The sequence below is a fragment of the Pelobates fuscus genome, chromosome 6 (genome assembly GCF_036172605.1).
Source record: "Pelobates fuscus isolate aPelFus1 chromosome 6, aPelFus1.pri, whole genome shotgun sequence".
NCBI classification, from domain to species: Eukaryota; Metazoa; Chordata; class Amphibia; order Anura; family Pelobatidae; genus Pelobates; species Pelobates fuscus.
This window is the reverse complement of record NC_086322.1, coordinates 71,541,873-71,565,008: the sequence shown is the minus strand read 5'-3', so window position 1 is coordinate 71,565,008 and position 23,136 is coordinate 71,541,873. Positions and strand designations below refer to the sequence as shown.

Genomic DNA, 23,136 nt, shown 5'->3' with positions numbered 1-23,136 from the left:
TCAATCCTACAGTTTAAAGGTTCCTGCTAGGCAAGGAGTAATTTACTTCCCCCCTGATAGCTGCATAATTGCCATTTGCATAAAAATAGGATAAGATAGGAAACAGGTAGCTGTAGGGAGCATCCTGACATCAGCATGGGGTTGTGAGAGGCGCCATGGCCTCTTTGCATTTAGTGTGCAACTTACTTAAAAGGTTACTCCAAGCACCATGACCTCTTCAGTGATTTGAAGCGGACATGATGCCTAGAGTCTCTATTTGCAGCAGTTTGCTAGGAAACACTGCACATATAAAGTTTAACTCCCTTTGCTGTCGGTGTGGTAACTACATCTCAAGCAGTGTCATTGGGGCATCATTAGCCAGCCTGGAACCACAAAACAAAAAAACTGCAAGAGTCAGAATTTGATAGCCATAATGAAATAGAAAACTGTGACTAGCTGTACTCCTATACATACTTTTTGCCACTGGTGGGGGTCAGTGATGTGTGCAGCCCTAATTATGTATTTTAAAGCTTCTACCTAATGCCCATAGTGTGTGTGTGGGGGTCTGGGGGAGAAGGGGGGAGGAGGGAGAGTATACATTGCATAAAAATAGGTTAATAAAGGTCATCGATAGGGAACTGATGTATTTTTTACATTAGTGATCAAATATAATGAAAGGGTCTACAGTGTTAGGTAGCCTGGAAAATACTGCTGTTTCATAAATCACATATTAATACTTCGACAATTCTTCTCCCCTGTTCTCCGTATTGCCTAAAGCTCTGTAACTCAGAATTCCACTTGTATTACCTATTAATATGCCCTACATTATGTGATTTGCACAGAAATTCCCCTTAAAGGGACACTCCAGACACCTAAAACAGGTTAGCTTGCTGAAATGCTTTATGTGGGAAGAGTGTGTCCTCTTTTTTAAATTTTACAAAAAAGTGCAGGTTTCAATAGAAATTGACACTTTTATAACTTAACCTTGTTACACCTCCTGACTGTCAATCAGACAAAAGGTCCTGTTACTTCCTGGTTTGATTAGCTCATGGGGCTAAGCTCAAGAGGCAGCACTTGTTCAGAGCACCTGCCTGGCAAAGACTTCTCATTGAGCTGAATTGTGGTGTCTGTGATTGGACTGCCACAGAACGTCTGGGTTAGGGAGGAAGGAGAGGGCTTGCAAAGGCTGCAGATAAGAGATCTTAAATATAATCAAGATATAATCTAAATGAAAAAATGCCCAATTAACCCCTTAAGGACCAAACTTCTGGAATAAAAGGGAATCATGACATGTCAGACATGTCATGTGTCCTTAAGGGGTTAAACAAATGCATGGTTTCATTTGGGGTATATCTACTAAACAGTGATTTATTTATTTAGGTAATGGAGTGTCCCTTTAAATATGCCACAAAAGTAGGTGGAATAAAAAAAATCAATCCCATGAAGCATTTCAATGTGGACAAATAAGGTTGGTTGTATCACTGTCCTGCGGGCCTTTAAAACATAAACTGATAAGTGTCAGGTAGAGTAACAGGTTTTTCACATGCTCCACGCAGTCCCCTCCCTTGCAGGTTTAGCTAAAGCTGACGTAGAATAAACAGTGCAGAGAACACCGATGAAGCTTAGAAAGCTGAAGCCCATGGCTGGATGAATTACCATATAATTGATCAGTGTGCTGTGCAAACATTTCCCACTACCAAAGTCTACTTACCATGCAAAGCAATCAAAGAGAAAGTGATTGGCAGGGGCTCGTCAGTGAGGTGAGTTCTTTATACACGGGAGAATGTTTTTTACAGAGAATTGGCAACACGTATGATACTCAGTCTTCAGTGACAAAAAATGAATTGGCAGGTAGTAAATATGTCACAAAGGAGTTTATCCACTAAGCAGAGAATTGTTGAGAATTTAAAAGGGGGCCAAAGGAAAGCAAATCTTTATTTCAGTTCCGTTTCCACTTTAGCTATTTTCACCTAAAATTTGTAAGTCCTTTGTCATTTCTGCTCAATTTCATATTTAGTAAATAAACCCCAGTGAGACACAAGTATTGCCAATAGGCCGACCTGGGGTATTTGCATGCTTTAGAATTCTCTTGCCATTCTACCAAATATAAATAGACGTGATTAAACAGGAGTAGGCAATCTCTGTAAATATGCTTTATAAGGCTCTTGTTTTGTGACTAGCCTACATCCTGTTTCATGTTATAACACTTTATTGTGTACAATGAGGCAGGTAATGAGAAAAAAAAATGGAAAAGTTACATTTACAAAGTTCCATTATAGAAAGGTTTTTTTTTCCTGCGGAATGTTCGGTAAATATGCAATTATCCTCGTCTGCGATATTTATTATGCTGATGGAATATGTCAGATCTGCTGGATGCTCCAGTAAACACATTATAAAGGCAATGTTACAGCAAGGCCGTATATTCTAGGTCATGGCTGGGCAAAAGTACTATCCAGCTTTTACAGAACTCCAACTCCCATGATGCTTTGCCAGCATTAAGGATCATGGGAGAATCATGGCAACTGTATATCTATTACTGCTAGAGCTGGGAGTTAAAACAAAAAACACCCGCCTTATTAAAACACAAACAAAAAAGAAATAGAAATAAAAGTAGTAATATGTCGACCTGGTTTTACCAAAGTGAGTACTGGCCAGAGGTATTAAATAGTTGTAAGGTAAATTATCTCATTGAAGTTGTTATAGTGTTTGGAGTCCCCTGGCGCCATCCTTTTATTCAGTGTTGAAACGTTTTAATGTATTAATGCTAAACGAATGTCCTGAGCAGCAATGTGTGGCAGTAATTGGTTGAGAGTGGTATCTGACCAGCAAAGTATGCCTTGACATGTGTATAACGAAATGTGCAATGTGTGCCTTAGCCATACCTTCATTAGAGGCTGGGTTATGGGTGGCCAGAGATCCTTACTGTTAAACTGCTTGAAAATGTAGAGACCTTGCCAAGGGACTCCAAGCACTATAACCAATTCAATAAGATGACATTGTTATAGTGCCTACAGTGTCTCTTTAAATCAGACACCCAGTTTGAAAATAAGAAATGGATACTTTAATCACATTATACAGACAAACTAGTTAATGACATAAAACAGACACACCAAGTGTCCCTATTTAAGAGGAACAGTGCCTATTTTGGGCACAATTCCTTCTGTCCTTTTTTTCTCTCCTAATGCACCTCTTTCCTAGGAACTCCATATGTTGGTCAGTCTGATGCATTGTTCTTGCTCTAAATAACATTTTAGTTGCAATAATGGCTCTTGGTAAGTCACCTAAAAATTTTTAAAACAGCTCTGCCCCTTGCCACCCACACCTCTAAAATTATAGTGTCCCTCATCGTCCACTAGAAATGTTGGTTGGGAGGTATGCTATAACTTAATACCGTAGTGGAATGTCATCATAAATGTAAAGACTGATATGTATGCACAGTAACTTAACATATGTCAAATCGCTAGTAGGATTGTTTTGATAGGATAAGAAAAGTTATATTAAAGGACCACTATAGTGCTAGGAAAACAAATTCGTTTTCCTGTCTCTACAGGGTCTTTAGGTCCCCCCCTCCCTCAGGGTCCCACTCCCGCCGGGCTTAAGGGGAAGGAAAGGTTTAATCTCTTACCTTTCTCCAGTGCCGGGCTCCCTCAGCGTTGGGGACTCTCCTCCCTCTTCCGACGTCATCCGCCAAATGTGCATACGCATTTCCTATGGATTTTCACAGTGAGAAGCGCGGAAGCGCCTCTAGCGGCTGTCAATGAGACAGCCACTAGAGGCTGGATTAACCCTAATGTAAACATAGCAGTTTCTCTGAAACTGCTATGTTTACAGCTGCAGGGTTAACCCTAGATGGACCTGGCACCCAGACCACTTCATTGAGCTGAAGTGGTCTGGGTGCCTATAGTGGTCCTTTAAGACTGCACTTTTTGATGCCATCACAATTTTTTTGCACAAATGAATTCTGATACACAGCTGCTGGCACTTTTAGTTGCCTCTGTAAGCTGTTCAGATGGTGTAGCTGCATCTCTTTGTAATGTCTTGTGTCTGTGAACATGTGGCACCAGGATTTTTTGTATAATTTGTTAAATAGTTTTTTTTTTTTTTACACATTGTTTTAAGAAAAGGCAAGTTTAAGAGCACAGAGTTTACACTGTATTACAACAGAGAAAACTAAATGATTTTTGTACATAATTTTTTTTTAAGGACAATCTTATCTTGGAGGTACAATATGAACATATTCTTTGATAATTAGTGATGTCGCGAACATAAAATTTTCCGTTGGCGAACGGCGAACGCGAACTTCCGCAAATGTTCGCGAACGGCGAACCGGGTGAACCGCCATAGACTTCAATAAGCAGGCGACTTTTAAAACCCACAGGGACTCTTTCTGGCCACAATAGTGATGGAAAAGTTGTTTCAAGGGGACTAACACCTGGACTGTGGCAAGCCGGAGGGGGACAACCGCAAACAGTCCATTTGCACAACCGCAAACTCCCCATTTGCACAAGGTTGGATACCAAGCTAGCCATGTCCCGTTCCTTGTCCTCACTGATGTAATTGAAGGTCTCTTCCTCCACCCAGCCACGTACAACACCAAGAATCCCCGAAAGGTGACAACAAGCCCCCTGTATTATTTTTTTTTAAATGTACACTACTGTTACACCAGATATGAGTTGCACTGGTGTGACACTGTGCCCTGGCAGGCCCTGAAACGCACACGTGTGAAAGAAACTGACTGCTATTATATATATTTTTTTAAATGCAAGCTATTGTGACACCAGATATGAGTGGTGCCACTGGGCAAGTGGGCACAGTATACGCTGTGAGCCTGACACACACGCTGGCAGGCAGGCAACTGCAATTAGATTACAAGGGGAAAAAAAAAAGCAGACTGATGTTCTAGCCCTAAAAAGGGCTTTTTGGGGTGCTGTCCTTACAGCAGAGATTAGATGAGTCCTTCAGGACTGTAGTGGACACTGAATACACTAGCCTAGCTATCGATTTCCCTATTAAATCAGCAGCAGCTACACTGTCCCTCCTCTCACTAAGAATGCAGTTTCTGGGGGGCGGGGCCTAGCTGCCATGGAGGAAAGACGCACTTCGTGTGAGCTCCCTCAATATCTCACTTGAAGCAGCTATCAACAAGCGAATTTCACCCCAGAAGGGGATGACCCAGCAATGTTGCTCCTACCTGACCGACCCGACATGCTTATTAGCGGTCAGCAACTCAACAGAGTCTTACTGACCTCCGCGTGGCAAGTGTGGCCTGGTGCTCACCGGGCGGGAGAGGCGGCCGATCTCTCGATCCTGGGATGCCCAGGAGCAGCTACTTCCCGGCAGGAGCTCCGTTACCCCCCCTTGGACCGGTGGGGGTTATCCCGGTCCACCCCTGAGAGGCTGTCTGGAGCTAATGGACGCACAGAGCACAGCCGCCCAGGCTGACATACTCATCTGCGACTCTCCCAATATGGCGGCAGCTGCGTGTCCTCCTGGTACCAGCAAAGCACGGCAGGATATTGAGTCTAAGCTGGACAGACTCTTTAATCAATTTTGGAAGCAAATAACAAGCAGGAAGCCCCAACAAGCTCCACCACAGCCCCAACAAGCTCCACCACAGCTAAGCGAAGCAGTCCCCATTAAAATCCACCAACGCAAAAGGGGTCGAAGACGGGACCGGAGGCACAAACAGAAATGCAGAGCCTGCCCCACGTCAAGCATCGCCTCCACCTTAAGCCACCACAATCCCGCACCGGACGTGAAGCACCACCGGGGCAGATCCGACCACCCGACAAAACAAGCTTCCACCACCTCAAGCCGCGAACCCGGCACTCAGCCAGAGACTTGCCTTTGTTGTTCCAGGTATCAGGGACTCCCAGGGTCTGCACCTGGCGCCCAGAAGGGATCGGATGAGCACAAGCAGTAAACAGCAGCCTGCCAAGCATGTCCCACTATAGCCGATCCTCCACACCATGCCTTTGATTACATGAACTGCTCTCTGCACATTAACTAATCGTAAAGTAGCAAGCGTTTAAACATGTCATTATTTCACCTCCTAAAGAGTTTATTGTCGTAGTTCCTTACATGCCTTTACCTTAACCGTTCATGTATTATGTTATTCACTAGTCTCATCTCATGGGGCAACTCACACTTGATTTATAACTAGTGGTGGAGCTGCTGATATAAATACACAGTTGATAACGTGCAAGCTACACCCTAAACATGACAGCCATCTTTCACAACAATGTACTGCTATATACTCATACCCTCAGTGCAACTAGCCATGATATACGCACGTTCAGCCTAGCATGCTCAAATAGAACACACTTCTGTCTAAAAAAAAAAAGAATGCAGCTTCCGAATGAATCTTAAATGGATGCTGTCCAGGAGGTGGGAGCGTCTGGGAGGGAGGGTCTGCTGCTGATTGGCTGGAATGTGTCTGCTGCCTGTGAGGTACAGCGTCAAAGTTTACTCAATGATGACGAATAGGGGGCGAACCGAACATCGCATATGTTCGCCATCCGTGGCGAATGCGAACAAGCTATGTTCGCTGGGAACTATTTGCCGGCGAACTATTCGGGACATCTCTAGTCAGGATAGATGCCTCTGGAATGGGAGGTATGGGTTGAGATGGTACGCATACCAGTGTCTCAAGGGCCAAATAAGCATTTCTGGACAAAAGTGTCTGATGGGCCTGGGCAATCTGGTCCATACGGTGATCCTGTTCTTAAAATCTTGCCTCATAGCAGGCCATTTGCTGTCCTAAACCTGCAGGGCCCATGGTCCTATCATAATGTCATGATGTAATACCCCAACACACAGAGTTTAGGATAGCAAGGGACAAGACTAGGATATAACTTATTACCTGGACTTAGAATGGCCAGACTAAACGTCAGACAGAGATAAAGCGTAATCAGAAAGGTCATGGTAACAGAGAGACTACGAAAATGAGAACAAGCCAGAGTCAGGTAGATGGTAATCAGTCACACGGGCAAACAAGACAGGAAAGGGTTAAAGATAAATTCAGAGTCAAGAACAAAGCCATGGTCAATACCAAAATAAACAAAATAGATCAAGGAACGCACCAAAGGGTACTGACACAGAAACCACGATAGGACAAAGTGGATAGGGCTAGGGAAGTTTAAATAACCTTTAACATTTGATTGGCCCACGTCATGCCGTGGGCCAATGGGAGCCTGAATCAACTTTTGGCTCCCACTGCCCCTATAAGAGCGAGCTCGTGATTCGAGCCGTGCTCCTAGTGCCAGGCAGGCCACGTGACCGATCACTGCGGTCAGTGCACGCGGCTAAGTCAGAAGAGGAGATCAAGCCGCATGCGGCTCATGTGGAGGCAGGAGTGATCCAGCCAAGCGCGGCTCAAGCTTAGGAGCCAGGTCGGTCCCAGGAAAAGGTAAATACAGCCACAACCACTTATCCCAATCACACACCTTTCCTAACGTCCTATCCCATTAAAAGCATATTACCGCGTATTTAATAAAACAGATAGAAACCCTACTACATCCAGGTTACCGATCGATGGTTCAATATTCTGAGCCCTCTGATTTACTGTACACGACTATTCAATATTCCCACAAATTTTATATGCCATTTTATTTTTGTTTGAGACCAACTTAAAAATATTGGATATCGCTAAAAATCATGATCACTATATACTTTCTCTACAAACCTCTAAAACGAACCAAACTAGTCATCCATCCGCTATACCACTTTATCCCACCTAGAACTAGTGCCCAGTTAAAATACTTGACTCTTACTTACCCACACTCAGTCATGCCACACACATTTCCCCACTACTCTCGCTGAATCCCTCTGACTACGGCTAAATTCATCTTCTACATCAGAACACTACTCCTAAGATTGGGTTGTATCCATGCCTCGGGTCTTCCATTTAGAATAGGGGCAGCTTCGGTCTCCTTGAACACTGACACTCCAGTGCATATTATTAAAAGATTGGGCAGATGGAAATCCTCAGTCTACAACCGATATATTCCTTATCCCGAGAAAGAAATGAGGAAAGCTTTTAAAAGTTTGGCTTTGTAAATTTGATGCAATAAGTGTGTTTTTCTTTACTACCTTTTCACCCTCTTTGCATGAACCCGAATTACATATATTACTAATATGTTTCTGAACATATATATTATATTATTCACTCACTCACTCACTCACTCTCTGGGCCGGCCTAAGACATCATGCTGCCTAGGTCCAACGATAAATGACTATGGGGGATAATGTATAATAAACACAGGTTACTGGCTATGGGAGGGATAATGTATAATAAACACAGGTTGCTGGCTATGGGAGGGATAATGTATAATAAACACAGGTTACTGGCTATGGGAGGGATAATGTATAATAAACACAGGTTGCTGGCTATGGGAGGATAATGTATAATGAGCACAGGTTACTGGCTATGGGGGGATAATGTATAATAAACACAGGTTACTGGCTATGGGAGGGATAATGTATAATGAACAAAGGTTACTGGCTATGGAGGGGATAATGTATAATAAACACAGGTTACTGGCTATGGAAGGGATAATGTATAATAAACACAGGTTGCTGGCTATGGGAGGATAATGTATAATAAGCACAGGTTTCTGGCTATGGGGGGATAATGTATAATAAACACAGGTTACTGGCTATGGGAGGGATAATGTATAATAAACAAAGGTTACTGGCTATGGAGGGGATAATGTATAATAAACACAGGTTACTGGCTATGGGAGGGATAATGTATAATAAACAAAGGTTACTGGCTATGGAGGGGACAATGTATAATAAACACAGGTTACTGGCTATGGAAGGGATAATGTATAATAAACACAGGTTACTGGCTATGGGAGGATAATGTATAATAAACACAGGTTACTGGCTATGGGGGGATAATGTATAATAAGCACAGGTTACTGGCTATGGGGGGGATAATGTATAATAAACACAGGTTACTGGCTATGGGGGGATAATGTATAATAAACACAGGTTACTGGCTATGGAGGGATAATATATGATAAACACAGGTTACTGGCTATGGGGGGATAATGTATAATAAACACAGGTTACTGGCTACGGGGGAGATAATGTATAATAAGCACATGTTACTGGCTATGGGGGGAATAATGTATAATAAACACAGGTTACTGGCTATGGGAGGATAATGTATAATAAACACATGTTACTGGCTATGGGAGGATAATGTATAATAAACACAGGTTACTGGCTATGGGAGGATAATGTATAATAAACACAGGTTACTGGCTATGGGAGGATAATGTATAATAAACACAGATTACTGGCTAAGGGATATAATGTATAATAAACACAGGTTACTGGCTATGGGGGGATAATGTATAATAAACACAGGTTACTGGCTATGGAGGGATAATATATGATAAACACAGGTTACTGGTTGTGGGGGGATAATGTATAATAACCACAGGTCACTGGCTACGGGGGAGATAATGTATAATAAGCACATGTTACTGGCTATGGGGGGAATAATGTATAATAAACACAGCTTACTGGCTATGGGAGGATAATGTATAATAAACACATGTTACTGGCTATGGGAGGATAATGTATAATAAACACAGGTTACTGGCTATGGGAGGATAATGTATAATAAACACAGGTTACTGGCTATGGGAGGATAATGTATAATAAACACAGATTACTGGCTAAGGGATATAATGTATAATAAACACAGGTTACTGGCTATGGGAGGATAATGTATAATAAACACAGGTTACTGGCTATGGGGAGGATAATGTATAATAAACACAGGTTACTGGCTATGGGAGGATAATGTATAATAAACACAGGTTACTGGCTATGGGGGATAATGTATAATAAACACAGGTTACTGGCTATGGGGGAATAATGTATAATAAACACAGGTTACTGGCTATGGGGGATAATGTATAATAAACACAGGTTACTGGCTATGGAGGATAATGTATAATAAACACAGGTTACTGGCTATGGAGGATAATGTATAATAAACAGAAACACACAAAAAAAAATAATACAAAAAAAAGGTGGGAGGGTCTAGGAGGGAGGGTCTGCTGCTGATTGGCTGGAATGTGTCTGCTGACTGTGAGGTACAGGGTCAAAGTTTACTCAATGATGACGAATAGGGGGCGGACCAAACATCGCATATGTTCGCCGTCCGTGGCGAACGCGAACAAGCTATGTTCGCCAGGAACTATTCGCCAGCGAACCGTTCGGGACATCACTATTGATAATTTCTCTTTTGAGCAAATCAAATCATATGCTAACTGAGAGGTGGGAAAACCAAAGATAAAGAGAGAGGGGGGAAAAAAGGAGTAAAAAAAGGGGATGTATGAAGTCAGGGGATGAAGAGAATCCCGGGGGATCTGCCTTGACAAAGGTAGTGTTTTGCGTTAGGTATTGTAGTGTTCTTCCCCTGTTTTCCAAATGTTGTGAAGCTTCCTAATGGACCCTACGTATCTGTGTATCATCTCTTCATAAAGTTTTGTACAGGAGTATTTTTATTGGTATTTATGTAGCGCCAACTTATTCCACAGCGTTTTACATTATTATAAAGGAGGACATTTAACAATAAATAAGACAATTAGAAAATGTTACAGGATAATTTAGGTTGAGGAGGACCCTGCTCAAAAGAGCTTACAATCTAGAGTACATTAATGTAAGCATTTTGAGGTATAGGCATACACAGGTCCATTTCCCTTTTATATCCTGTGTTCTTCAGTCACATAAGTTGTGATCTTAGAAATCGTTAGATAATACTTAGGTAATACTAATCGTATTAGTAAGATTACAGTCATGGTTGTCCGGAGCCCGAAACATCACTTGAAAAACAGGTTTCAGAACAACACTTAAAGGGACACCAGAACTACAGCTTAATGTAATTGTTCTGGTGTCTATAGCCTGTCCATGAAGGCATTTACATGTAAACACTGCCTTTTCAGAGAACCTTGACACTGGTTCATTGGTTGTCCTTCCTTGCACCACTTTAGGTCAGTACTACCCACTCCATACCAGGAACACCACACGAGACTTGTAGTTTTGGAGAGGCTCTTACCCAGTTGTCTAGCCATCACTATTTGTCCCTTGTCGTCAGTCAGATCTTTTTGCTTGCCTATGTTTCCTGCTTTCCACACATAAAATTCAATGCTATTTACGTCACCGGTTTTAATGCTGTGGCTGATCAGTGTATTGTAACAATATTCACAGTTTAGTAATTACATACTACAGGCAGGTCTTTCCATGCACACACTGTATTGCATGTATTACAGGGCCAATATGTAATGCTACCTATTGTGCACATATTAAAAACTGCAGCACAAAACCTTACAAAGCCAATATCTGCCTACAGAAACCCATATCTGCATGTTACTACTGCTGAATCAGGGTCTCCATGATCAGAGTGGGTGACCCAACAAGACACACTCTGCCCACAGCTCTCCCAGTGACGTCACGCCGAGCAGAGGGGGAATCCTTGCTGCCATAGCTCTGCGTGCGGCGCCTGTGATTGGCTGCCTGACGTTCCAACCCGGAGCTGGGACGTCGCTGCCGCCGCCGCCGCCGCCGCAGCCAAGTGGCGCATGCGCAGATTGCGGGGACTCCTGGGGATCAGCTGCACCCCAGCAAATAACATGAGGAGCGGTGCAGGGGGAGAGCCCGATGATGGCCGGGAATGGGAGGTGAGACCTGTGCAGCTCCAGCAACCCTCAGCAAGCTGAGCTCTCTGTATTGTAGGGAGAGCTGGCTGAACCTGGCCATTTAAATCATTGCATTGTGTAACCAGCTCCCGAAACACAGGGCTGAGTGATTTCAAAGCACAATTATTTCAAATTGTCAGATTGTGATTCCTTCTGAGTGTATCCATAATGATATTTATATACATTTGTTACTAGAGCTTCAATGTTTTACTTGACATTTATCACTTGTACATATTGATGGCAGCACCTGGGAATTACTATCCAGCAAAAAATTATATATATATATATAAAACCACTATTTAATCAACATGGAATACGGCATAATTTTAGTAAATAAATATTGCAGGTCAGCACCTTTCCTGTACTGCCCATCAAATGGTAGTAGTGATCCCTGTCTAGTGAAACATGGTGTACCTGCAATATTACATGTAGATTGTGTTTGCATTAAAACAAGGGCAGACTGAATGATCCCTTGTTGTAGCTTTAAGCCTGGGAATGCATTATGGGAAATATTTCATAACAGCTGGGGTCAGCCTGCTGACCACCTCTGCATTAAAAACATTTCCATGCATATATGGTGAGCAGCAGAATAAATATTTATTTAGCCAACCCTTGTGTAGCATTATATTTAATATTACTTTGCTCTTAAACGCTCGGCATCTAAATTAGTTACTTGTGGATGTCAACATTTTAAAATAAATAATACAAGAACACTTTCATTTGGGCAAATGTCTAAAAATGAATTAGTTGTTGGAATAATATTGCGTTACTTGGATAATGGTAACAGATGATGTGATTTTTTTATTTTTTATTTTTTTTTTGTATGATATAGGATTGAGTGAATAGAAAATGTAATAAAAAAAGGTGCAGAACAATGACTGCTTATTACTGTAATATTTTTTTTTACATTTTTTTACTTTTACTACTATACAAAATACTTTTTGGCTGAAGAGTGTACAACCTCAGTGTCCACGTTTAACGCTCTCCTATAAGAAGTGATTTAAACACTATACTAAACTGAATCCTGTTTAGAGCTGGGTATTGGGGATCAATTCAGTTCAGGTCTTTGTAGGAGCGTTCTAACCGACTTTTTTCTTTTTCTTATTAATTCTAAATCACTGTATGATGTATAAATCTAGAGTCTTAAGTCTATGCTACCCATCTAATAGAGGAGAGCAGCAGGGAGATGGAGACACAGAACAATTAAGCTGGAGGGCCTATGTACTAGGGAAGACGATCGGGGTAGATTTTCTTGATCTCTGTTGTCCAACAGTGAGACAAATTTTAGACACCAGTTCCCATGTTGTGTCACCATAATTACCTGTATTTGTTGAGCCCTGTTCTTCATGGTTTACGTTTTGTGGCTGTATATATCCAGGCTAGGCACCATAACCATTGCATCCCATTGTGCTTGTAAGTCATGGATTCTGCTTTTGAGCTCGTCGTCACCTTGATGGCTATGTTGCTAATGTGGACATGTGACTTCCATGTTAGCAATGTTAGTTTTGTCTGTATTTGTCTCAGTTGGTGCTGTTCAGATGGACAAAATTAACATTTCTAATAGATATGTGTAGCAGTATGGACAGCGATTGGCTGAGTCTCGAAAACAGTTTGACACAGAATTGGAGTACAGCACTAGTAGCTGACACCATAACCACTACAATGGGCTGTAAGATTTAGGGTGTTTAGACTGCCCCTTTAAATTCAGGATGTCATTGAGCACGTTGTCCTCATAGTTGTTTGTTAATGTAAAATCCATTGTGCGAAGAGAGCTAGAACAATTGTTTTCCTGTCTAATTGTTTAGGGATTGAAAGATTGTCAATTGCAATTTAAAGAGCTAGTACAGCATTATTATGTAAAGTATTATTACAAGGACAACATGTATTTTTAAGTGATCAACTATTTGCTGAATATTATTACAAATACCATTTCTCCTTAAAGAAAACGAAAAAAATGCAACAAAGTAGTTCATCATTATCTATAGCTTCTTTTCGTCTTAAATATTACATCTGAATCATGTCCTCTGATTTAGATGCCAAATAGACTTTTTTTTTTTTTTTTTTTTTGATATGCATGTAATTTCACCTATGTAACTTACTGCTCGGTTTATTGTGGCTGTGAACGACTACCCACATGTATTTATTTATTTTAATTCCCCTCTCTGTGCTTGTAGTATTATGATGTCCCGCAGCATCACCTTCTTTTACCTTTTAAAATGACATAATTATCACAGGGAGGAGATCTAAGGAAGAATCCTGGCCCCTAATAACTAGATTCCAACATTCTGTGGTTTTATATAGTTCAGTAAGACGAAGCTTTTATGCATATCCCTTATTGTTCTTAGGTTGGTGGTACTATCCACAGTTTGTGTTTCTACCTTGTCTTCCCAGAGCATACGAACATGCTTAAGTGCTGTGTTAAATAAACTCAGTGGATTAAGCTCAGAGAAATATGTGTAGATCATTGTCTGTCCTGAGTGGGCCTACCTAGACATGTTGACATGCAAACGTTTTGTTGGCTGTGCCTCTTTATCGAGCGGTTATGGCACTTATCAATGCCCCTCATTGGTCAACTCACCCCTCTATCTTAGACTCTATATGTCTAATGTTTTAAATATGTTATTCCAAGCACCATAACCACTACAGCCTGCTGGGGTCCCTGGTCAGTAACAACATTCGACTTCAACAGAGCTGCAGAAGCTAGATGTTGTTTCCACCGGCCATTAGTAGGCTTAATGTGTCAACTGACCAATCTCAGCCGGTGAATGCAATTCTGGGCATAGGAATATGCACAAAATTCACATTAGCCAGCCAGGAATGGTTATATAATGCCACATATACACAGATGAAAGTTCTTGTTTTGTTTCTCTTTCCAGTTTCTCGTTTGTAAGAGGAAACTCGAGAGCAAGAAAGAAGCATTACTAATCCTTTCAAAAGAACTGGACACATGTCAGCAAGAACGAGACCAATACAAGCTGATGGCCAATCAGCTCCGAGAGAGACACCAGTCCTTGAAAAAAAAGTACCGGGAACTCATTGTATGTATCACGTGACCTCAAAACTAAGACAATATAAATATATTATCGATAGATTTAGTTGTGTAAAATGTTATGTTTTAGAGTATTTTCTAATGATTTATTGTATCTTTACACTTAAAGCATTAACTGCAATGTTCCATAAAAATAAATAAAAAAATGACATCGCCAGGCTAGCAAATGAATTACATTGTGAATGTTTGCCACAGTTTAACATGCTAGTTTGCAGACAGGATTTAAGAGATTTATAGTGTTAAGAAATCTTATCCAGATATATATATATTATTTTTGTAATCTTTTGTCATCATGGTACAGTCACATAACGGGGAGAAACGTTTTTGTTATTTTGCAACATTTAGACTCTTGGTCTTAACCGATTGGTACCACTTTGGCACTTGTCCTCTCAAGAGCGTGTCATTTTGATGTAGTTTGTTGAGGGGGAATGGGTGCCCAAATGACACTGCTTGTTGGTGCCATTATGATTTGCCTTGTTTCAATTGTATTTTATTGGAGAATTTTCTAAATTCTAATCATCTTTTTGTTGGTCCACTGGCCAAACTTCCTCATAATCTTGTGGTGGCCTTTTTCTCTTCAGTAAATTCAATTCACTGTTTGAATATATGGGATTTACATGATGCACATACAGCTGAGCATTGTAGGACATGTAGTCTGTAGACACCTGCAGAGTCAATGTTAGTCACTGAAGGTTATCAAACATTGACCTATGATATGCCTGTCCGCTTACTATAACAATTACCATATATATTGCAGTATTATAAATCCAGTGCTAAAATATATCCTTGCTCCTGTGTTTACATAGTGTAAAATGTGTATTTACTGTTGCAGGACGGAGACCCGTCACTTCCACCAGAGAAAAGAAAGCAGGTAATATATTGTTTCTCTTTAAATGTATGCATGAGGTTTATACATTTATTAGTAACTTTTCATAGATTTCGTGTTTTCTGGAAGGTTATAGCAGAATTGCTGGACAGGTCTGGTAGAGTCTTTGCATTTTTCTAAACATGCATATACATATATATTTGTTATACGTGTGTGTGTGTGTGTGTGTGTGTGTATATGTGTGTATATACAACCACACAGTCTTAATGATAGGAACACAACACAAATCAGATTTCTTGTAAATGCAGTCTTTTTCTTTATTAATGTGAATTCCTTACAGGGAAATTTTATAGCAGTCCTGTGCTAATCATTGCCAACAGGTGAGTAACTATCTGGATGATCCTGGACTGGATTGCTCACCTGCTGTGCTGTATGTAAACTGTGGAATGGAGCACTGGCCCTCCCTTCACTCCAAATGCTACACTCCAGGCACCCAGACCAATTCTGCCCATTGGAGTGGTCTGGGTGCCAACTCTCACTACCCTTAACCCTGCAGGTGTAATTATTGCAGTTTTTATAAACTGCAATATGTACATTGCAGGGTTAACTCCTCCTCTAGTGCCACTAGAGGGCACTTCCTGGTTTATAGCACATGAAAATGTGAGGACCTCCAGCGTCGCTGAAATCCCCATAGGAAAGCAGTGAAAGCTTTGGGGAGGTCTAATGCGAATGCCGCGCATGTGCATTAGGTCTCCCCCGCCGGCGGCGGGGGAGGAGTGGGGGCAGACCCTGACCCAGCACCGAGGGACATCGGCACTGGATACAGGTAGGTCACTGAAGGAGTTTTAACCCCTTCAGCAACATGGGATGGGGGTGGGAGGGAGAGGAGACCTGCAGTGCCAGGAAAACGGTTTGTTTTCCTGGCACTGGAGAGTCCCTTTAAATTGCTAGATTGCTCTGACTGAAACAGACAGACCTTCTTCCTGTGGCTATTCATTTACATATTCCAATACTTTTGGAGAAATATACACTCCATCCATAACAATGCCTTGCACTTTGTGTGTGTGTGTATATATATATATATATATATATAGTGTAAAAAAAAAAAAAATTTGTATCTTGTAATACCTTTTTTATTGGACTAACATAATTTTTTTAATGACAAGCCTTCGGGAGAACCTCCCTTTCTCAAGTCTGAAGCATTTCTGAGCAAGACGACACATAGAATTCAAAGTTGAGTTGTGATACAGGGGTTAAAGCGACATGAGTGCAGATAAAACACAGGTTTGATAGAAAATAGACACCATTTCTGCAGAGGGTCATAATATATTATTTAATATAATATTTCGTATTGGGCACTGAGTAAGTGTGGCGCCATCTTCCTTTCTGGTTTCTTTGTATTGTGGGTTTTGTGGACTGACTGTCATTTTGTTCTTTAATGTAGGCAAATTTAGCACAGCTTCTTGGGGACTCTAGAGAAAGAAGTAAAAAACTTGAGTTAGAAATCAAAGAACTGCAGCAGAGACTGGTGGAAATTCAAGGCGACAATAAGGTAAATGCTTGTTGTTTTGTTTTTTTTACTTCAATGTCTGTCGTTTGGTCCTTGGCAACTGAATATATTTTTTTTGTCCAGTCCTGTAGTCCAGAGCATCTGGAGCCCCAAGGCTGTACATCCCTGGGTTAGACTGTGTGTTTATGGTAATGGGAGATTAAATGGTTGGTCTTTATTAATTAGTGGAAAATATAGTATGATCCGAAGATCATCTTTGTGGGCCCTTGTCAGAGTTATTCACTAAACACGGATATGCTAGGGAATTGGCCAGGAAATTGCATATTTGCAAATAAACCAATTGGAAATTTTCCCCAACTAGTCTGTTTTGGCATAAAATTTGTTGTATTTTATCACAGAAATGACTCACGTAATGGGAGTTGCACATAATACACATAATACAGTAGTAAAGATATTGTGAAGGTTTTAGAATGTATAATCTTATCCAACAGAAAAACCAAACAATAATCTATATAAGATTTTGGTCGCAATGTATACTTACTAAAATACTAACATTTTATGAGACAAGCAGATAGTAACGCATTTATAGGCTGCAAACATACAGCATTCTATATATATTTTAACTAAAATGTATCCAAGAGCACCTGTTAGATTATATAAGCAATATAATGTTAGGGTATTGACACTAATCTACAGTCATGGGGGAAAAAATGTATACCCTCTTTGAAATGTATGGTTTTACATTTTAGGACATAACAACCATCTGTTCCTTAGCAGGTCTTAAAATTAGTTAAATACAACCTCAGATGAACCACGTCACATGACATATTACACTGTCATGATTTATTTAACATAATAAATATTAATATAAAGCAATAAATGAGAAGCCATGTGTTAAACACCTTGCGTACACCTTATGATTCAATAGTTTGTACAACCACCTTTAGCAGCAATAATTTGAAGTATTCATTTTCTGTGTCGTTGTGGAGGTATTTTGTCCCACTCTTCTTTACAATGTTGCTTCAGTTCATTGAGGTGTGCTGGCATTTGTTTAATGCACAGCTCTTTTAAGGTCCCGCCACAGCATTTCAATCGGGTTGAGATCTGGACTTTGACTGGGCCATTGTAACACCTCGATTCTTTTCTTTTTCAACCATTCTGTTGCAGATTTGCTTGTGTGCTTGGGATTATTGTCCTGTTGCATGACCCAATTTCGGCCAAGATTTAGCTGTCATAGAGTCAAATGTGAGGCCTTCTATCTAATTCTTTGGTATACAGAGAAGTTCATAGTCGACTCAATGACTGCAAGGTTACCAGGTCCCATGGTGGAAAAACAAGCAGAAATCATTAGATTAGAATGTCTTGAATGTTTTCCACTTTTTAATAATCTTTCTCACTGTAGAACGATGGACTTTAAACTGTTTGGAAATGGCCTTATAACCTTTTTCAGTTTAATGAGCGGCAAAAATTCTCTAGGATCATTGATGATCTTTCCTCCTTGGCATTGTGTTAACACACACCTGAATGCCGGGCCGCCATCAAGGCATCACAACCATTACATTTCTTATGTGCACATATATATTGAGATTCTCGTGATATTTATGTGCACTAGGTGCCCCCTGCTGCCTGTACATTGCAGACGGGGGGCCCAGCAGCACACTCAGTCTTCCCTTTAGATTCTCTGTCTAACTTTTGCGTGTCCAGGCGACGTCTGAGCGTTGCCACGGGTTACTGTGGAAATGCTCTGCACAGCACGCACAGCGGTCTTGCGAGAGTTAGAGAGGAGCTGGAAAGGGAAGTGTACTGCTGGGCCCCCATCTGCAATGTACTTCGGCAGGTTCCCTCCACCCGACCACTAGGGAATGCAATCTCCCCCCTCCCTGGCCAGGTAAGAAGCAGGGAGGGGGAATAATATAAAACATACACAAATAAATGTAAAAATAACTGCGCTTCCCTTTCTCCCCCTCTCTCCACACAACAAAAACAAACACTCTGCAGTCGTTATACAAACACACACTCTGTATTCACTATACACTCACTACATCCACTATACAAACACACTCTACACTCACTATACCCACTCTGCATTAACTACAAACATATTACATTTACTGTACACACTCTCTACACATACACACTCTGCATTAACTACAAACATATTACATTTACTGTACACACTCTGCACTTACTACAAACATACTACATTCACTATACACACTAGTCACTATACACACTCTGCATTTACTACACATACATTACATTCACTATACACACTTTGCATTTACTATACGCACACTACATCCACTATATAAACACACTGCATTCACTATACACACCTACATTCACTACACAAACACACACTTTGAATCTAATGCATACAAACATTACATACATTAAACAAAACATACAATCTGCATCCACTATACACACTGCATCCATGACACACATACCGCATCCACTATACGCACACCACATTCAGTACACACGCACACACTTCATCCTTGTGGACGGACTCGGGGGCGGGCCCCGGGGTCCAGACCTTGAGCTGTGTTAGGGGACCCAAAATTTCTTATTTCAGTCCTGCAAACCAGTAAACTGCTAAAACTTCGGCTTTTATAGAGGTGGTCAGACTTGCTGATAATCAATTAATCAAGGGCATTTGATTAGTAGCACCTGTCTGCTACTTAGCCTCTTAATTCCTATGGTATCAGTAAGGGTGTACTTAGTTTTTCACACATGTCTTCTCCATTTTGGCTTTATTTTTGTAAAAATAAATCAAGACCCAGTGTAATATGCCATGTGTTGTTTTTCATCTAAGGTTATATTTATCTAATTTTAAAGGATCACTATAGTGTCAGGAAAACAAAGCGGTTTTCCTGACACTATAGTGCCCTGAGGGTGCCCCAACCCTCAGGGTCCCTCTCCCGTGGCGCTGAAGGGGTTAAAACCCCTTCAGCAGCTTACCTTATTCCAGCGCTGGGCTCCCTCGGCGCTGGTGACCTCTCCTCCCCCGCCGACGTCAGCTGCCTCGTCCGACGTCAGCGGAGCCGAATGAGCATGCGCGCATTCAAAGTGTCCATAGGAAAGCATTTCTCAATGCTTTCCTATGGATGCTCTGCGTGATGGAGGCACTAGAGACTGGCTTAACACCAAATGTAAACATAGCAGTTTCTCTGAAACTGCTATGTTTGCATCTCAAGGGTTAAAACCTGAGGGACCTGGCACCCAGACCACCTCATTGAGCTGAAGTGGTCTGGGTGACTATAGTGTCCCTTTAAGACCTGCTGAGGAACAGTTGATTGCTATTATGTCTTGATATGTAAAACCATAGAAATCAAAAAGGGTGTGCTTTCCTTTTCCCATGACTGAAACCAAATGTAAAGCAATTCAACACTGAATTACGACAGGATTTCTTAGATCATGAATGGTGTATCTCTCAAATCAGACCACTACCAATATCCATCATCCTCACCCCAGCTAAACCTGCGTACTACTGGTAACTACTCACATCCTTTTAGCCTTCCTGTTAAAGACATCGTTATCCAAGCTTTCTCCTAAAATTCATGCTCTGTTCTTGACATTGACAATTCCAGTTTTAGATACTGTAGTTAAAAAAAAAAACCCAAACAGTTCACTAAATGGTATTTCCAGTCACTGATTGTGGAGCAAGATTGCTGCCACAAATCCAATATGACTTCTAGCAGGGGTACAAAAGGTAGATGGTTCCTGGTTCATAACTAGTTCTCTGGAAAGGCCCAATACTCCCCACGCAACATACTGAATCCAATGCCCACAACTACTACACTTTACTCATTATTCCTCTGTTATAAATAAGGAAATGTTCCTATCTACCTTCCCCGCAGAGCTCTACGGTTGCAATATTACTATCTAGAATACAACATTTTTCACCAACTTAAAATCTCTCTGAATAGATTCCTCTCTATAATCGAATGGTCACGGTTTTATATTTATTTATGAGCTTTAATGGAATCTTTTCAGTGTTTTAAGTCTTTAAAACAATACAATCTATAATGTTTTCTTCTTGGTAATACACTGGATCAATACATAATTAGCAAAAATAAAAAAATCTAGTAAAAATGCTTAAAGTCTTTTATGCCCATGTTCGTATTTGGGTGATCTTGTAACTTTGAGATCCTGCATCCCCAGCTGCTGAGAATGACCATTGCCAAGCAGAGGTTAGGTGATGATGAAGTTGGAGTCCGTCACTTTGCCCCACATGAGCGTGAAGACCTTGTTTTACAGCTGGAGAAAGCACGAGAGCAGGTAACACATCAGTTACCACGCATTCTATACCATGATGTTTTTATCCATCAGGGTATTTCGATGATATGCTTAAAGTACACTATTAACATTGATGGCATAGGAATTTGCAGGAAATGTTTGGAAATTCAAATATGAATATTTACTTGCATATTTTTGATATCTATGTAAAGCATTAAAGGACCACTATAGTGCCAGGAAAACACTTGTTTTCCTGGCACTATAGTGCTCTGAGGGCGGGGGACTCTCCTCCTCTCCTCCTCCTAAGCTGAATGCGCATGCGCGGCAAGAGCCACGCGCACATTCAGCCAGTCTCATAGGAAAGCATTCACAATGCTTTCCTATGGACGCTGGCGTCTTCTCACTGTGATTTTCACAGTGAGAAGCACGCAAGCGCCTCTAGCGGCTGTCAATGAGACAGCCACTAGAGGCTGGATTAACCCTATTATAAACATAGCAGTTTCTCTGAAACTGCTATGTTTATAGAAAAAAGGGTTAACCCTAGCTGGACCTGGCACCCAGACCACTTCATTAAGCTGAAGTGGTCTGGGTGCCTATAGTGGTCCTTTAAGAACAAGTCATATCCAGCCTTGATTGTCCATTTTAAAGGATAATCTACACACCTAACGTACTTTAACTTGCTGAAGTTCTTTGTGTAAAGAGTGTGTCCTCTTTTATTTTATTTTTATTTTTTTTCATTTTACAAAAACTGCAGATTTCAATAGAAATATATATATATTATAAATTGACCTTGTTATACCACCTGGATGTCAGACAGATGGTCATCGTACTTTGAAGTAGATTAGTTCTGTGTAAGAGGCAGCAATTACTCAGAGCACCTGATTTGCAAAGATTTCTCATTGAGTTACATTGTGAAGTTTGTGATTGGACAGCCACAGAAAGTCTGGGCTGGGTTAGAGGAGGAAGGCTTTGAAAGGCTGCAGACAAGAGATCTGCAGCTTTTGTGGGCGTTTTTGTTTGTTTGTTTGTTTTTTCTGCAGGTAGGTACTGTGAGCTGTTTTTACCCCCAATGAAAAAAATATAATCAATACATGTTTTCATTGGTGGTATATTTACTACATTGTTAAATATATATTTCTCTATTGGAGCGTACCTTTTATGTAGACTGTTGATAGAATGTTCGTGAACTTCTTAATATACTCTTATATTCTTCGAAGTATTTCTTAATATACTCACAGTATGATCTGATCTCCAGAACAAGTTTACAGGGAAGTTTCCAAGATGCACTGGGTCTAAGAGATAATTGAGCTGGGAAGTTTAGATAACTCCATTATCTCTGTTACATGAAATAAACTTTTATAAAACACCCCAAAAACACAATAAAACAGTTCAGGAACCCCACAATTCTTATATCCTTAAATAGCCTGAACATATACGCATAGCCTGAACATATACGTAAAGTGCTCAGATTGGTTTGGTGGAACGAGATCGCTATTTGGGAGAAGATTTCACCGGCCAGCCACGAGGTGATGCCTTCCAGAGCATCCAGGACTGTAGCCGGTCTTGGTACGGGAGTTCCTGCACGAACACAGACTAACGCTCCCCTTGGCTCTTTGGTAGCAATATGTTGGTAGCGAATGCTCCCCCCAGTCGGTAGATTATATCTCCCGAACATCATTTGGGAAGTATACAGGCAGCAGTACCAGAGTTCACAAGCACGTGTAGCCGAAATTAAACCCTAAGGCAATACACTAAACTAAGCTGAATACAAAAGAAAAGTGGGAAAAAAGTATTAACTAAAAAATATTTT

General features: G+C 40.9%; 1 protein-coding gene across 3 annotated transcripts in view; it reads left to right on the top strand.

Annotated features, from left to right (window-relative positions):
- The first annotated feature begins 1,577 nt into the window (after positions 1-1,577).
- CCDC149 (coiled-coil domain containing 149) overlaps positions 1,578-23,136 on the top strand; it is a 60,955-nt gene continuing 39,396 nt past the window's right edge. For 2 of the 3 annotated variants that reach the window (XM_063457846.1, XM_063457845.1), the window contains exons 1-5: positions 11,577-11,681; positions 14,576-14,737; positions 15,581-15,619; positions 17,019-17,126; positions 21,252-21,368. In XM_063457846.1, the coding sequence (XP_063313916.1) occupies positions 11,583-11,681; positions 14,576-14,737; positions 15,581-15,619; positions 17,019-17,126; positions 21,252-21,368 (525 nt within the window). In that variant the 5' untranslated portion in view covers positions 11,577-11,582. Of the gene's footprint in view, positions 1,740-11,576; positions 11,682-14,575; positions 14,738-15,580; positions 15,620-17,018; positions 17,127-21,251; positions 21,369-23,136 lie in introns of those variants that run through there. The other variant, XM_063457848.1, reaches the window with a different exon arrangement.